This window comes from Impatiens glandulifera, chromosome 2, assembly GCF_907164915.1.
Source record: "Impatiens glandulifera chromosome 2, dImpGla2.1, whole genome shotgun sequence".
Classification (NCBI taxonomy): Eukaryota; Viridiplantae; Streptophyta; class Magnoliopsida; order Ericales; family Balsaminaceae; genus Impatiens; species Impatiens glandulifera.
Genome location: NC_061863.1, coordinates 3235499 through 3251796, shown reverse-complemented (window position 1 = coordinate 3251796; position 16298 = coordinate 3235499). Strand labels below are relative to the sequence as shown.

General features: G+C 27.3%; 1 protein-coding gene, 1 long non-coding RNA gene and 1 other non-coding gene across 3 annotated transcripts; 2 read left to right on the top strand and 1 right to left on the bottom strand.

Annotated features, from left to right (window-relative positions):
- The first annotated feature begins 1905 nt into the window (after positions 1-1905).
- LOC124926601 (thioredoxin Y1, chloroplastic-like) lies at positions 1906-4469 on the top strand. Its single transcript, XM_047466852.1, has 4 exons — positions 1906-2176; positions 2449-2537; positions 2635-2812; positions 4236-4469. Exons 1-4 carry the CDS (start codon positions 2003-2005, stop codon positions 4299-4301), a joined length of 507 nt encoding a protein of 168 aa, XP_047322808.1. The 5' UTR covers positions 1906-2002; the 3' UTR covers positions 4302-4469.
- Positions 4470-4945: 476 nt separating this feature from the next.
- On the top strand, positions 4946-5018 carry TRNAR-ACG. The gene has a single exon. It is a non-coding gene; the product is annotated as a tRNA-Arg (tRNA).
- A 703-nt stretch (positions 5019-5721) lies between these two features.
- LOC124924093 lies at positions 5722-9411 on the bottom strand. Its single transcript, XR_007098293.1, has 6 exons — positions 9162-9411; positions 7795-7850; positions 7598-7714; positions 6700-7445; positions 6386-6602; positions 5722-6312 (listed from the first exon to the last, which is right to left on the bottom strand). It is a non-coding gene; the product is annotated as an uncharacterized LOC124924093 (long non-coding RNA).
- Between the last annotated feature and the right edge of the window lie 6887 nt (positions 9412-16298).

Sequence of the window (16298 nt, the reverse complement as noted above, 5' to 3'; positions counted from 1 at the left end):
TCCAAGAACCAATATGACATAGTTTGATTGTTGATTGTTGACAGTTGACACCCACCCTATAGATTTAAGGGTCGATTATTTGAGTATCAAAGTGGTTATTTTTAAATAATCTTTTGGATGTAAGGTTATTGAAAATTATGTTATTTGGGTAAAATGATATTTGATGATTTGTATAATGTAGAGATTGTTGAGTTATTTGAAATTAATCTCAAATAATCCACATCAAACGACAAAGATGTTAGTTCAATATAACCTAGGTATTTGAAAATTATGTTAGTTTGGTAAAAAGACATTAGATGTATAACTTAGGAGGTTGTAAGAGGAGATGTTGTCGTTTTTCAGGCGATACCCCCACAGTTGATCCCGGAGTCCTAACTCCTAAGATTCGATTGCTTTTGGTGTTTTTGATGGGTTCCGCTTCTCCTATGATAGACAACTTGTATAACATTTATTTCCCTTGTTTTGTTTGATATGTTTTTGATTGCCATCATTCGAGCTAAAACTAAACTAAGAAATCTAAAAACACTGGGTTCAACTTTGTTGAAAAACTTTGAAGAAAGCTAACACAAGCTCGGATCTATAAACTAGGATCTTATTTACTTTATCATCCTACTATGATTTTGCTCATTGAAATCAAACACATTATCTAAACATTTAACAAATAAGTTCAGTAACATCAATTTCAAATGCAATAACTCCATTTGTTTTGCTTAGAAGAAGATTGACAGGTATCAGGATGTATAAATAGTCAAAGACCCACCAAATGTTATTTGGATTTAAAAAAAATCATGAGAATAAATACAATCCTGTTTATGAGAGGAGAAAAGTCCACTTATTATCATTTTAGGGTAATATTTGACATGTTAAAAAGGTTTGGCCTGATACCTAAATGAAAAAGAATTGAACTTGACGAGAAATTCACATTTATTGTGTTTTAATGAAATTCTCAGTTTAAATAATGTTTAATAATATAGTTAAAATAAGTGTGATTCATAGAGATCAAAATCAAAAGTTCGTTTTTCACTTAAAACGTGCAAGTTATGATTAGTAGGTCATGATTATTTCAAAAATTCAAAAAAAAAAAAAAAATGTACTTCAAATCATAATAGTTTTATTTACTAAGTCAATAGTTTCAAGTTCAGTTTTTAATAAAAAAAAAAAGGTTCTCATTGGTTATGCTAGCCCTCATACAAAAAAAAAATGGTTTAAGAATTATTTGTCCGACAAAATTATTAATATAAAATATTAGTACAGTTTGTTTTCGTTAACTTTGGGCATGGATTTTATGATAAATTTAACTTTATTAAATTCTCATTTAAAAAATAATGTTTAGATAAATACATGTAGTTCAACACAAAAAAAAAAATAAGAAATGTTTTGATTTAGAGAGACATAGTACTAAAGGGATATCAACGTTTTTAATACCATCCCCAGTTTGGAGGGACACAATTATATTTTATATATATATATTTTTTTAAATTTTTATATAGACAGATTTTTAATATTATATATATTATAATATATTATTATAAAAAATTAAATTATTTTTTTATAAAATTTGAAAATTAAATATATTTTATTTTATTTGTTAATGTCCGGGATTAGATTATCTTACTATTTAATTGTGTTAATTAGTGTTCAAGACTGAATTAAAACGGACACAAATATCATTTTGTACATTCACAGTCAACTGCAAGTCAAATCGAAAAAAAAAAATCGTGCCTAACAGAATTATTCGAAAAAATAATGTGGAACAAATTATAATTATCATCTCAAGCACCCAACAATTTTTTTTAATGATTTTTTTTAGACAAATATATTAATGCAAAATTTTACATTATTTATGAAAATACAAAAAAAAAAAAAAAAATGTAAAATTTTGTTATAACAAAAAAGAAAGAAAGAAAGGACATTGGTTTATCTTCCATTCGAGCGAGCAGGCTATCTATCTCCATCTGCCTGCTTACTTGTCTTTTTCTCGCGAAGAATCCGCAAAATCTCAATGGCGATTTCCGTTGCGGCGGCAGCAACCTCCTCAGTTCGCTCCGACTATTCCACCTGTTTCTTTTCTCCAAAGCTCCACCATTTCTCCTCTCTCCAATTACCCAGACTTCACATCGGCGGCAACAGAGGAGGGTTTTCATCCTCTTCACGCCCTCGAACCCTCTCCGTCGTGGTAATTAATTATCTGCTTTTTCTTCATTTCAATACTTCTAGGGCTTCAAAATTGATTTCTCTTCATGAATTGGGAAAACAAAGTCAATCCCATTTCCTGCTTTTACTTTGTTGCTGCTGTAATTGAAGATGACAATTCTTTAATCTGTGTTTTAACTTGTAATTGAAGTGTGATTCAATATCTGTATTCAAACATTGAAAGACCCATCTAATCTCTTCCAATGTATGATGATTGATTGATTGATTGATTGATTGGTCTTGTAATTCAATCAGGTTGAAGCCAAGAAACAAACATTTTCTAACTTGGATGAGTTGCTTGCTAACTCTGACAAACCTGTGTTGGTTGATTTTTATGCAACTTGGTGAGTTTTCTTATCAACTGATGGGGAAACAAACCCTAAACCAGACTTTGAACATTTGAACATATGGAACTTAGGGTTGTTTGGTTGTTATTTGCAGGTGTGGGCCGTGTCAGTTCATGGTACCTATTTTGGAACAAGTTAGTGCTACATTGAAAGACAAGATTCAGGTTGTGAAAATTGATACTGAGAAGTATCCAAGCATTGCTGACAAGTACAAAATAGAGGCATTGCCAACATTTATCCTTTTTCAAAAGGGACAACCCCAAGATCGTTTTGTGAGTAAATATGAAACTTCATCTTCTTTATCTACTATATACTAACATCCACAAGTTATTTGGAAACTAGTATTTTGTCACGATTACCATCACAATCACAATCAATTTTGAAAATTTTCATACTAAAAAGTGAAAGTGATTTTATTTTCATTTGATATGAAAGATGAGATTGAATAGATGAAACATTTTTAGGTGAGAAATGAATGATTTTTTGATTATTTTTTACAAAATAAAAGAAAATTGTTGTAGCAAATAAGCTCTGAGAGACCCATGGGTCCTAAGATTAACACCTTTCTTTCTTCAATCTTTGGTGGGTTCTCCATCATATAGGCGATACCAAAATATTGTGCATGATAATAAGTATAGCCATCATCAATGGAAAAAATACTAAGTTAGGTTGTTTGATAACACAACTTATCACGAGCTTATTTGAAATAAGTCCATTTCATAAGTGTTCCATAAAATAACTTAATTCTTTAGATTCAACTTAAATTGAGTTAGAATAATAGCTTATAAGTCTAGTATGAGTATACAAAAGACAAATTTAATCCTTAAAAATTAATTGAATTCCGTCACTCTAAGGATGAATTAGTCTTTAAGTACTTTCCCGACATTTTATTAACATTTTATGAAATCAACTTGCATATCAAGTATATATTTGGTTTTCAGTCATTTATCTAATTTAGTAGTTAAAATTCAGTATTCAACATTTCATACTTATTAAGAATAAGCAAATACATGCACAATCTACAAAGGCCTTGTTTAACGTACATTTGTCCTATTTAGAAATACTTATAATTTTAATTTTCTTGTATTCCAATTCGTAACCAGATGAGAAACACTTGTTCGGATTAGAATTATTAAAATAATCTTGTTTGGTTTGAGGTTACAAAAAGTTGAGTTGCCAGGTGAAGGACCTTAAGACTTTAATATTTAATGAAAAATATTTGTATTTTAAGTAAATAGTATTATAGTAGGTATTTTAATATTTTGGTAGATAAAATTATTGATGAAGGGATAAGTGAAATAACATTAAGTTATTTAAATAACACTTACTGAACAAATAGAAAAATAAAGTGTTCCAAATAGGACTAATTATTTGGACTAAATTCAAATAACCCATAATCCCATTATGAACCCTTTTTCATTTTGTAAAATGGTCACGAAAACTCGAATTCACGACCTTGTAGACCTTTGCGTTATACTACTATTGAGCTAAACGAACCTTCATCATATTATGAATCACTTCTTTATTCAAATCATATGCTAAAATACGCTCACTTTATTCATCATACCATTTTAAAATACATAATAGTAAGGATATTTTACTCGTTTGGCCTAAATAATATACTTTGTTATAAACATGATTAATTTCAAATAACCCTGGATCAAACAAAGGTGTAACATTTTGAAATTTTTTCAGGAGGGAGCTCTGACTGCAAATCAACTTATTGAACGCATTGATGAAGCTCTGGAAGTAAAAGAGTAAAGTTTTTCTCATTTGTTTCATTAGAATTTCTCTGATTTGATATTCAAAGTAATCAACAGGATATAACCTTCAACCATTATACATTTTCGGAGATACGATACATAAACTCATTAAGTGTAATCGATTCAACTCTTAGACCATTTTAATTGTGCTTGTTTTTACATTCTATCTATGCTTTACCCACCATGTTCGATGTCTTCAAATATGTGTAGCTCTGTTTTATTCGGGTTACTCATATTCTTTGTAGTGTTATTTTTGTTGTTATTACTTAAATTGTATTTGGCAATTGTATCATACTTATAAAAAATTACTTGGATTTATTCTCGTAATAGTTAGTATAACCATCACAGTTATGATTTTTTTTTTTTAATTCAGTGTTTTTAATAAAAATTAAACTTGAGATTCTTAGATAAATTTGACACTTGGGTTTATATTTATAATATTAATATTTGGATTTTATTATTGTATAAAGTTAATTTTGGTCAAGAATATTTTTCACTTATTAGTTTGATTAAGTGGGAAGAGTCTCTCTTTAATATATTCAAATTGAAGTAGTGATAGCCAGACTTACAATAAGCATAGGCAAATATCTGAAAATGAGAGATTTGTAATAGATATTTTAATATTACAAATGATAAACAAATGACTCTGTGGCCCAATGGATAAGGCGCTGGTCTACGAAACCAGAGATTCTGGGTTCGATCCCCAGCAGAGTCGTTGTATTTTTGGTATTAGCCAAACAAGCCTCAGTCATAAAGAGTAAACAAGTCAATTCTAAATTTAGCTAATTGTCAACTAATAACTTACTTGAAGAAATGTTTTTTTCATATACCCAACTCATTGAGACATCATTTGAGAGCTTTTAGTATTGAAATTAGCCTATTATAATTAACACTCATATAATGAGACTGCAATTGATATTGCTCTTTAATGTTGTTGACCAAATGTTTGAAAATATGAGACTACAATTGATGTTGTTTTTACCTTTTTTAAAAATTGTGTTCATTCAATCAGATTATAATATTGTTAGAAGATTGTAAAGTTGTTGACCAATTCTTACACTCATATAAAGAGACATAATTTGATGTTGGTATTATTAATCCTTTCAATTTCCGGCCAAATGACTCCATATCTTCGGTTTACTCTACTTCAATTCACCGTTTCGAACTTTATACAGAAGGTTTGTGAGAGGCCGTGCTAGTCTCCGGAAGAATAAATCTCTGTCACCAAAACAAAATCAATTAAATCAATTTCATATGGACATCCTCTCTTTAGAACTAATCACTTTAAAATTAATTTAATTAGTACATTTTTTAATTAAAAGATTTTCTTTTACCAAGCAAAAAACTCTCAATTGCCATATCAGATGGATAATCACTAATTCATTCATATTTTCCCACCAAACATCAAATTTCATTCATGAAATTCTAATCCAAATATATCATAATCAAAATTTAATTTAAAACAACTTCAATCAGTCATAAATTGAAAAATATCTCAATAGATAGCTTAAATAGTAAGAATCATGTCTAAAAATTGATTCACAGAAGAAACCAAATCCTGAGTACATACTTCCAATGGAATCAAATAAAGTTTATACTAAGAGAAAACTCATATCCTTCATCTGTTTCAAAGATGATCCAGAGATGTCTACTTTTGCACCTATGTTTTAGAACTATAGTCACAGTCTATTCAAAAAGCTATAAATAAAACCAATGTAACCGGATTTTATAACATAAACTATTCTAAGACGATCTTGATAAGATGGATTTACCTTTTGCAGTACTGCGCAACCTCCTTTTAGGGTTTCCCTTTTCTGGAATCGCAGGCCATTTTAGTTCTTCAACCCTTGGTCTCTTAACTGCAACTGGAGGAAGCTTAAGTTTGACAGCAGAAAAATCGATACAGTCAAGTATGTCAGGTTTAGGGTTTATGCAAACCCATTTGTTATCCACCCAGTCTCTTGACATCCTCGTATCCTTTACAGGAAGAAGTCGCATCTCCCGTTCACCTGAAAATACACGAAAAAAACCCGTCAAAAAAAAAAGATCATGAAAGGAATTACACGTTCATCAAGGAATTACCAGGGATATAAACCTCAACAGACTCAGGATCGTAAGAGTCAACTCCAGTCACGATACATTCCCACCAACCATAACACCACCAAACGTCAACTGCTGTCCCAGCCTCGATCAAACAATCCAAGGAACTCTCGGGAGGAAAGAGACGAATAGAGAGGCAATCATCACATCTCATTTGAAAAGCACTGAGTGTTGCCACTCTAGGATTACGAACCCACTCCTGAGAATTAAAATTGTTAAAACAGATAAAAAAAAATGTAGCAAGATGTAAGTGACTTCATTGTTTTCAAACAGATTTTTATTTTCCCCATAACTACCTTTTGATTGCTCAATCCACCCTTGATTGCTCAATCCACCCTCGGTCCGCAAATCGAGATATTCAACTAGAACGAGGTTCTTCGATGCATGATACCGCAAAACTTCACACCTAAACCAGCACCCTCGAATCCCACTATCCTGACAAAGTACCTCTATCTTTTGATTACTCTCAATTGATGAAATTACAGCCTCACGGAGTACCTCTATCATTTGATTAGTCTCAACTGATGAAATTACAGTGCCTTTGTTTCTAGACAATTTGATCTTCAGCTTCTTATTAGTAGGCTGCCTCTCATTTTCATCAAATGAAACCTTTCTCTCTACCTCAATTGATTTATGATGCAACGGTTTTCGTATTGAAAGAATACAGCTTTCTAAGGAGGAAACGATCTGCTGTTTAGAATAACCCACCATTTTATCAACAGAGAACGGAACAATCTCTAGAGCACATATAAACCAGGAGACATAATACCCGAACTGACGGTTAATGATCTTTCGTAATGCTTAGGGGTTAAAACTGTAATTGAACCAGTAACACAATCGGCACGAATCACCTCAACACTAGTTGTGAGAAGAATTTCTCTCGTGTGTGGATTCAACTCAGGATTTTTAACCTCGACTTCCCGACCGAGAGAAACCATCTCAATTTAACACATTTGGTGTTCCTCTTATTCTCGAATATATCTTCCAAGTAAGCAAGGTAATCGGGATCTTCAGCCGCTTGGATATAAACGAACGAATGAGCCTTCATACGAAACACAACAAATGAAATCAGTTTGATGAACATGTGAAATGCTTAGCACGTAGGCAGGTTATTCCATATGAATAATTCTTGAATAATCTTGTTTCTTCAAAAATAAACTTATATAAAGCACAATAGGATTTATTAGTACTTACAGCTATGGTGGCTTCATTCTTACAGAAAGCTGGGTAATGCTTAAGGTTATTACTACAGATCGTAACAACACCCGATAATGTAATTTCTGAAGCCTGGAATTTCAGTTTCTGCATAATCTAGGTCAAATGCGATGATTAGAATCATCAAATGCTATCAAAACCCAGAAAAGAAAAAAGTCAGGACATTGAATCGATACCATTCGCTGGCAGCTAGGTGGAGCTACATTGGACTCCTCTTGATGACCCCGAGATTCTGTTAATATGAGGAGAAAAGTAATGAATATGAAAATTAAAGGCCATACTAAAATTTGTCTTGAGAAAAATGACTAGAACTTGCAGGGTACACTAAAAAGAGAGAGAAACTTCCAGGATTCCATTTCATTGATTCATGCTTCTTTTTAAGTTGTGTTAATTTTTTGTTTGTTTGAAAGGAACAGTTTTCAACCAAATACAAAACAAAAGGGGTCCCAGAAAGAACATGAAAATAAAACAGCAAGTGCATCAAAAAATATGTAAGGTGAAACAATTGTGAAATACATTTTAATATTATAAGGCTACTATAAAGCCACTATAATGCTCAAATTGCATCCATGAAGAACAAACAGAAGCTAATTATCCATAAGCCCTGTCACCAATGAATATCCTACTACTAACTGTTAGCAAAACATCAACTTAATTATCATTTCAGGGAATTTCAAAAGAAATTCAGGTTTAAACCAAGGTATACACATTGTTAAAATTCATCTAATGTCTCACGCATTTTATTAAATGAAGCTAAAAATGATTGTTGCTGTAAACCACGATTTTATGCTTCCCAAAATTGAAATGACAATCTTACTTCTGGGGGAAAAATATGATAAATCAGTTAGGAAGAGACTATTTTGTCTTAACCAAATCAAACTTGCCAATTGCTTCCACTTAAAATACATAAGTTTACTTCAAATAAAGATCATAAGGAGTTAGTTCTTAAGTATCTGCTTCTGAGCAAACTGTATATTCACGGCACAATTCTTATCTGACAATCACCATCTACCCCCCTCAAATTAACCACAGATTAAACAAATCTCATTCATTCTATTTACATCAAAACCACATTTTGTGCTTTTGATGAAACCAATCACTTGCCTCAAGAGTGTTTTTATGATGTTAATAAGCTGGTGCATTGCATTGCAAAAACCCGCTCATACAAAGCAAAGTTTCCATACTTTAAGATACCAATACCAGAAATAGTGATAATATTCGTTACACAAAGACATATGCATAAACTCACTAGTGTAGCTGAAGTGGAGAGAGTCTTCCTAAATTTAAAAAAAAAAAAAAAAAGACTGATGCCTTAGAATAAAGTTTGTTCTGCTTGAATTTCCTTTAGGGTTCTACGTTTAGTCACAACTCCTATCCTCTACAAATGTAGCATGTTACAGACATCCTGATTACAGAATCCAAAAAGGAATAGAATACAACTGTTATGTCAAGATCATCTAAAGAAAATCAATTAGTATTCCCCCCAAATAACATGTCAGGAATGATAGACAAAACCCAAAAAACAGAGAAGATAATATATTACCTCACTCGAATGGTGGTTTGTTCTTCGCAGAAGCTTTCAAGTTTCAATCAAGTGAGCCGAGTAAAGGCAGAAGGAGATATTTGGTTATGGGTCGAGTGTTGATCGATCAGAAGGAGTGGTCGAATGAAACAATGAGGTGTAAAAGGGGAAAACACGAAATAGAAATAGGGTAAGAAGGCGGAAGCCATGGCACAAGTCTGGAGATTCGTGGACTGCGTGATTTGATCGGCAAATCGGGAAAACGGCATGAACTTCTAATCGAAGATCCAAGGATCCAAGATTGAAGAAATTGAAATTGAAATCGTGGGAGATTTTCTCATTTTAATTTATCATAGCCTAATTTTATTTTATTTGTTTTTGCTAATAATCCTAAATTTATTTGGTTAATGGAGTTTCACTCTCGTTGTCTATTAATACAAAAACATTTTTTCAATATATTGGGTGAAATAGTATTGTATAGTCGAATATTGAAATAGTATTGTATAGTCGAATATTGAAAATATTAATTTTTTTAATATATTAAAAAATTGATAAAAATTATTAATATATTAGATTTTTAAAATTTATGTATGTATAGGTATATATGGAACTAATATTTATAAATTAATATATATATATATATAACTTTTTAGCAAAAATTAAATTGTCGAACGAGTATATTATTTGTATCCTATCGAAATTTTGGTATATTGAAATATTGATAAATTAAATGTGCAATTTTTCTTATACAAAATAGAAAAAAGTGAAATTTGTTTTTGCTGTCATATTTCTAGTTAAAAAAAATATTAGAATATTGTTTTTGTTGAGATTTTATCTCATTATCAACTTTTTTATTTTTTTTTTATTTTCATATAGTAAGCCACTATGTTAAACCCGTTTATATTACAAGGATTTGTAAATTTAAATCTTTTTTTTCTTTATTAGATGAGGGTATAGTATGTAGGTTTACTGGCTTCGGCTAAGTCTGTGGTCGGTTTATAGAACAAAATTAGAGTGTTAATGGGTACTTGTATATTTGATACATGTGGATATTCGATGATTGGGTTCGAGTATTTTAAATCGGATTTGGGGTTGAGATCAAAGATGAGGAATAAAAATATTACTCGATCGGGTTCGAGGTCGGGAATGAGAAATGTGTGAAACCCAATACCCGAAATATTAATATTAAAATATATATATTTATTAAAATTTAAAATGACTTTTTAAATTTCACGGCATTACAAATTTAAATTAAATATATTATTAATCTTATCCATTCTCACACTCCACTCCAAACTTATTTTAATTTATATTATTCTAAACTCTTAATCTTCATTTTTTAATAATAAAATATTTATCTCTCTATTTATTTTTTATTTTTATGTTCAATAATTTTGAACTTTCTTTGCTTTTCCTTTAATTTCTGTTGAATTCTAATATTTAATAAACAGCAAAGTTATATTTTATAATTTTTATAACTATGTAATGCAAATAATTAATATTTTTATTTATGTTTTTAATATTTAGTATATTTAAAAAATAATAAATATAAATTCATATTTTAATCGGTAATAGGTACCCATCGGGGATTGAGTACTCAACAAATCGAGGATGGGTACTTTACTACCCGACAGGTAAGATATCGTTGCCATCCATAATTAAAATGTATAACTAAACCATTGATTTTGATTTATTTGTTGGTTAAAAAGACAATTTATTCAATAGTAAAAAATTATTAGTAAATTATTTAAATACATAAAATTTGATTTTAAAAAAATTGTAACAACAATATAGGCGGATCTATATTAAGGTTTAGGCAAGTTTCAGCCCATATCGAAAATATTAATAATGATTTTTTTTACGATTGAAACGTGACATGATGCATAATTTCTATTTTTTAATTTAATTCATTATTTATTTAACTAATTTTCAATGAAATTGCTAAACACATATTCATATACTCGTTTTATCTACAATTTTCATTTTATTTTCTTAAATTCACCCTAAACTTTTTCAAACTAAAATCAACTTTAATTATGAATTCATCCCTAACAATAATATAATAAACTAAATACGATTTAATCGTAAATGGTTTTTTTTTTCTACTAAAAAATAGTTATATTATTATTAGTATATATTTTTTAAACATGTATTGTAAGTATATGCTTTGAAAACTTAACTATTAAGAGACAAATTTAAGTATAAATTAACTATGATTGGTAGTTTAAGTTGTTTCATGGCCACTAAATTGACCATCTGAATTCAGTTCATTTAGTTCGGTTCAATCATTTAGCTTACCTCCCTGAAATTTTGTATTTCGTGCATATTTTTTACTTGTACATTTTTTAAATAACTTTTTTTCTTTGCTTTTGCTTTAATTAAAAGTTAGTGAAAAAAAAAGTAACAGTAAATACTAAAATAGCATAAATGGACCACACTCAATAAATGGTGGTATATGGGTATTTAACCTTTCTTTTCACAAAAAAAGATTGTCTTCAAAGAAGAAACTTGGACCAATTATCTTGTATTGTAGCATTGTTTGATATAAAATTACTAATAGTTGAAGTACCAACCAAAACAACACTTGTTTCACAAAAATCAATTTAGATTTAGATAATTTAAGCTTATATCAAATTAAGTAAATAAACTTTATCATTTCGTTTGGGAATGATTTTTCTTTCCTATGGTTTTATATTTGTCCTTTTAATTGAGAAAAATGAAATGTGGACAATTTTTGTTAATGGTAGGAGAAGAATCAGTCACATTTCAATTATAGTTACTATATTTGTTTAGTGATGATAAAAAATATAATATCATCCGGTAAAGAAATCATTAACTTATTTATATTAATAAATGAAACATTATTTATAGAGATAACTTTTTTAATTAAGAAAAGTATCAAGATTATGTCCTCTTACTTTAAGTAAAATATTCTTAATTAAATTTTGTATTTGTGATTAGGATTTATTCTAAGTCTTATTTTTTTTATTTTCTTTTAAGTAAGAATGGAACACATAATATTTTAGTTTTAGATAATAAAAAAATGAAAATAATATTTAAAGCGCCCTTTATAAAGCGAATTAACTAGAATGTCCAGCTCACCAAAAACAAAATAAAATAATAATTATCTCTATTTTATTTACTTCTCTCTTTCTACTAAATATTTCTTTAATTTTATTTCTTTCTCTTTAAAAAAAGAATGTTAGAAAGAATTAAAAACGTTTAAAATTTGATTATACTAATTTTCCCCCAATCTTTACTAAAATATTTTAGTTTATTTATTGTTCAGTACTAAAAGAATAAAGTATTATTTCTCATTTAAATGAGATTAGAGATGTAGAATAGAGAAAAAAATTTATAAAAAAAAATAAGAGAAAGAAAATTTGTAAAAAAAATATTTGAATTGATTTAATATTTTTTTATTTTTTAACATTTACTTAATACTTTTGTCATTACATCTTGTATTGTCTTTTTCTTTAAATTTAAATCTGCAAGTTATTAAAATACATTCATACAAAATAATATTACTTAATATTAATTAATAATACAGACTAAATACACAAACTAAAATAACAAAATTAATCATTAATCCTCAATAATTTGATCATGTGTGATGGTTTATGTATCATTAAATTTTGATAATTTATGCATGACAAAAAATAATAATAATAATGAAAAAAAAAATAATCATGTTATATTTTTATTATTATAATCTGAATGAAATTTTATATAGGATGAAAAACTACATATATATTTTGGGTTAGATTTTTAAAGGAAAATGATTTTTTAGGCTATTTTGGTATGGAATTTTGACATAATTAAAATTAGAATTATGATTCAATTATATAATTCATTTGTTTAATGACTTAAAATAAAACTATGGAAGAGAGATAAGTTTATAAAAATAAAAAAATTAAAGAATAATACTTTGACTTAATATTATTTTAAAAAAAAAAATTCTGAACTTTCGCCCTGTATAATGGCGCTTTATAAAGAGTGTTTTGTCTATCAATACTCTATCAAAAATCATTGAACTACTACGGTGGATTAATGTTTAATTATTATTCAATAATTGGAAAGATCTCAATAATATAAGTATATATAAATATGCATGATAACCTACCTTAATATACTTGTGTTAAGTAGGGAGTTCATTGATTCGATTTTCGAGTTACTCGGTTTGGATTTTCGATTTTTTTGTTTTTTAAGTCAATTTAAAAAGTGAACTGAATTCCAATAAATTTAAATAAAATCGAACCGATTCAAATTTGATTTATTTTATTATTATTGTCAAATCAATTTTGAATTTGAATTATTATGTACTAAACCTATACAACAAGAATAGAAATCACTCAAACTATACTTAGTGATTGACCGTCAATGTTCGACGGTTGAACGACATAAGTAAAACGGTGTTGGCGACAATCAAATATGGCGGTGGAAAGGTGTTAACGGCGGTGGTGAATGTTTTTGGCAAAAAATATATGCCAAGACTCAAGAGTATGCGGCTAGAGAAAAGAATTATAGTCTTGAAGTTATTTTGACAAAGAAAAATGAGAGATATGTGGAGACTAAGAATGGGCTTCTGGATATGATCTACGACTAATTAATTTAATATATAATTAAAATAAATAATAAAAAATAATTCGATTTTCGTTTTGTTTTTTAATTAAATCTCTAACTCGAAAATCAAATAAAAAATCGAATTCGAAATAGTTTAAAATTTGATTCGAAAATTGAAAAATAAAATTTGAATTCGGTTTATTCAAATTAGTTAAATTCGAATTCGGTCCATTCCAACTATTAAACATGCTTAATGTTAAGAGTTTAATTTTAAAAAAATAATTAAAAAAAAACACTAAATGTTAATATATAATTAAAAATAAATTAAATGTCATAATGTTAATGTTAGTGATTCTTACTTACAAATAATAGAATATGCCTTGTTTGGATTCCACATATTGTTTAGTTTGAATATTAAATGGTATTAAACAATAAAATAATTATAATATTTGTTTAGTTTGAGTATTAAATGTTAATAAACACTTTAAACAACAAAATAATTTTAATGTTGGTCCTACAATATATCAAATGAAAACAAATATCCAGTAGTTAGAGCTAATTTTGTATGGCGCCGACAATCAATTTCCAAACTTGTTTTGTTTATATATAATTATAGGTGAATGATAAAATATTCATATACAATTTGGTTTTACAAAAGAATGTTAATGTCATTGTTAAAAATATTTTATAAATATTATATTTTATTTTTATATCATAATAAGTAAAAATAAAATTGATAATAATATACTTGTTAAATTTTTTTGAAATTATTTTTGCAATAATTTTATAGATTTGGTTGGGTTTTATAAAATAGGTTATTTTGAGAAATATATACAAATTTATTTGATTTGAAAATATTTTTTTATAAGATTTCACTAAGTTATTCAAGATCGGCTTAAATTAAAGTAAGAATAATTTATGATTTATAAATTATAACAATAATAATAACACATTTTATTTTAATATAAATCATTGAGTTGGTAGTTGTTACATTAACATGTGTGGTTTATAGATTGTGAATAGCCAATAAAAGATAAAATTAAAATGGTATCTGGTTTAATAAAATATTTTTATAAAAAAAAAACCGACAAATTTGGGAGCGATTGTGTGACACAGCTAATGATGGTGACACCTCATCAATGACTAATTAACTGTAGCTTACCAATTCAATGTCCACGTGGCACCACATCTCAGCCACTTGGTCAAATGCCCACTTTCTCCAACTCAGACTGTCGGTGGAGCTTGTTTGGATTGAGGTTATTTGAAAAATAATAATTATTTTTGATAAAAATACTGATATTATTATATATAAATAAAATAAAATATAATAATTTAAAATAAAATATATTTTAATATTTTAATTAATAAATTGAGTAATGTAATGAATAAAAAAAAGTAAAATAATATTTAATTTTGTTTGTTAAAGACGATTATTTATATTATAACAATTTTTTAAAAATAATTATCATTAGCTTAAATAATTCATTTAAGATGGAAAAAAATCCAATGTACCTAATAAAACAAATGTAATGTTATTTCTTAAAATATTTATTTTTATTAAAAGGTTGTTTGAATGTTGATGTCACGTTGAATTAAGTTTTGTTTAATGTTTTTTATTTTGAAAGTTTCTTGTGATTTTATTCCATATTCAAAGCTAGTTTGATTTAGGAGATTTTAGGTAAAAATTATATTTTTTAGATAAAAAAATTTGGTTTGATGTGTTTTTTTCTTTCTAAATGTATTTTAATTTTTTTATTATCAAAGTATTTTAGTATTTTGATTGAAAATCGAATAATTTGATAGTTAAAAATGAAGTATATGTTATTAGTTTTTTTATATTAGCCACAATTATTGTTATATTAATGTGATATTTTTTTTTATCATCTTTCATATACTAAGTTAATTTATCATTAAAATTCTAACTAATTTATAAAATCTAGAATATTATGTTAGTTGTAACATTATTATACATATCATTTTTGAAAGGGGATTATATATAATTTTAGTATAGTTACAAACCAAATTTATTGTAATCATAATATTAATAATAATATACTTAATTTTTAAAAAGAAAAATTGAATAGTCAGTGACTCAATTTACTGCATGTAATTTAATTTTTAATTGTTGTTTGTGTTACATATATTTAAATAAAAAATGTTTAAATCATATATTTACTTTTTGTATTAAAAAATATATATATACATATTCATGACTTGAGCTATTATGAGTATGTAAACATTTATTCTACAAATAGAATAACTTATGTAGTTCTCTTTTATGAATTTGTTCTCTCAATAGGATATACATGATAAATCCCTTTTATATCATTTTAATTAATTATATTCCAATTTTAAAATATAATAAAACTGGTAATTTAATAATACAATTTATTAATTTTTTTAAACTCAGTCTAGTTATAGAAAGATTGACTTTTCAAAAAGAATAAAAATAAACCCATTACAAATATATTCACCTTGGATTTTATACTATTTACTTTTGCTTAAGAATATTATATTAATTGCAAGGTAGATTTTATCAATTTTATTTCTTATTAAAAATATTTAAATTCATATATAATATAAAGGTTTGTCAAT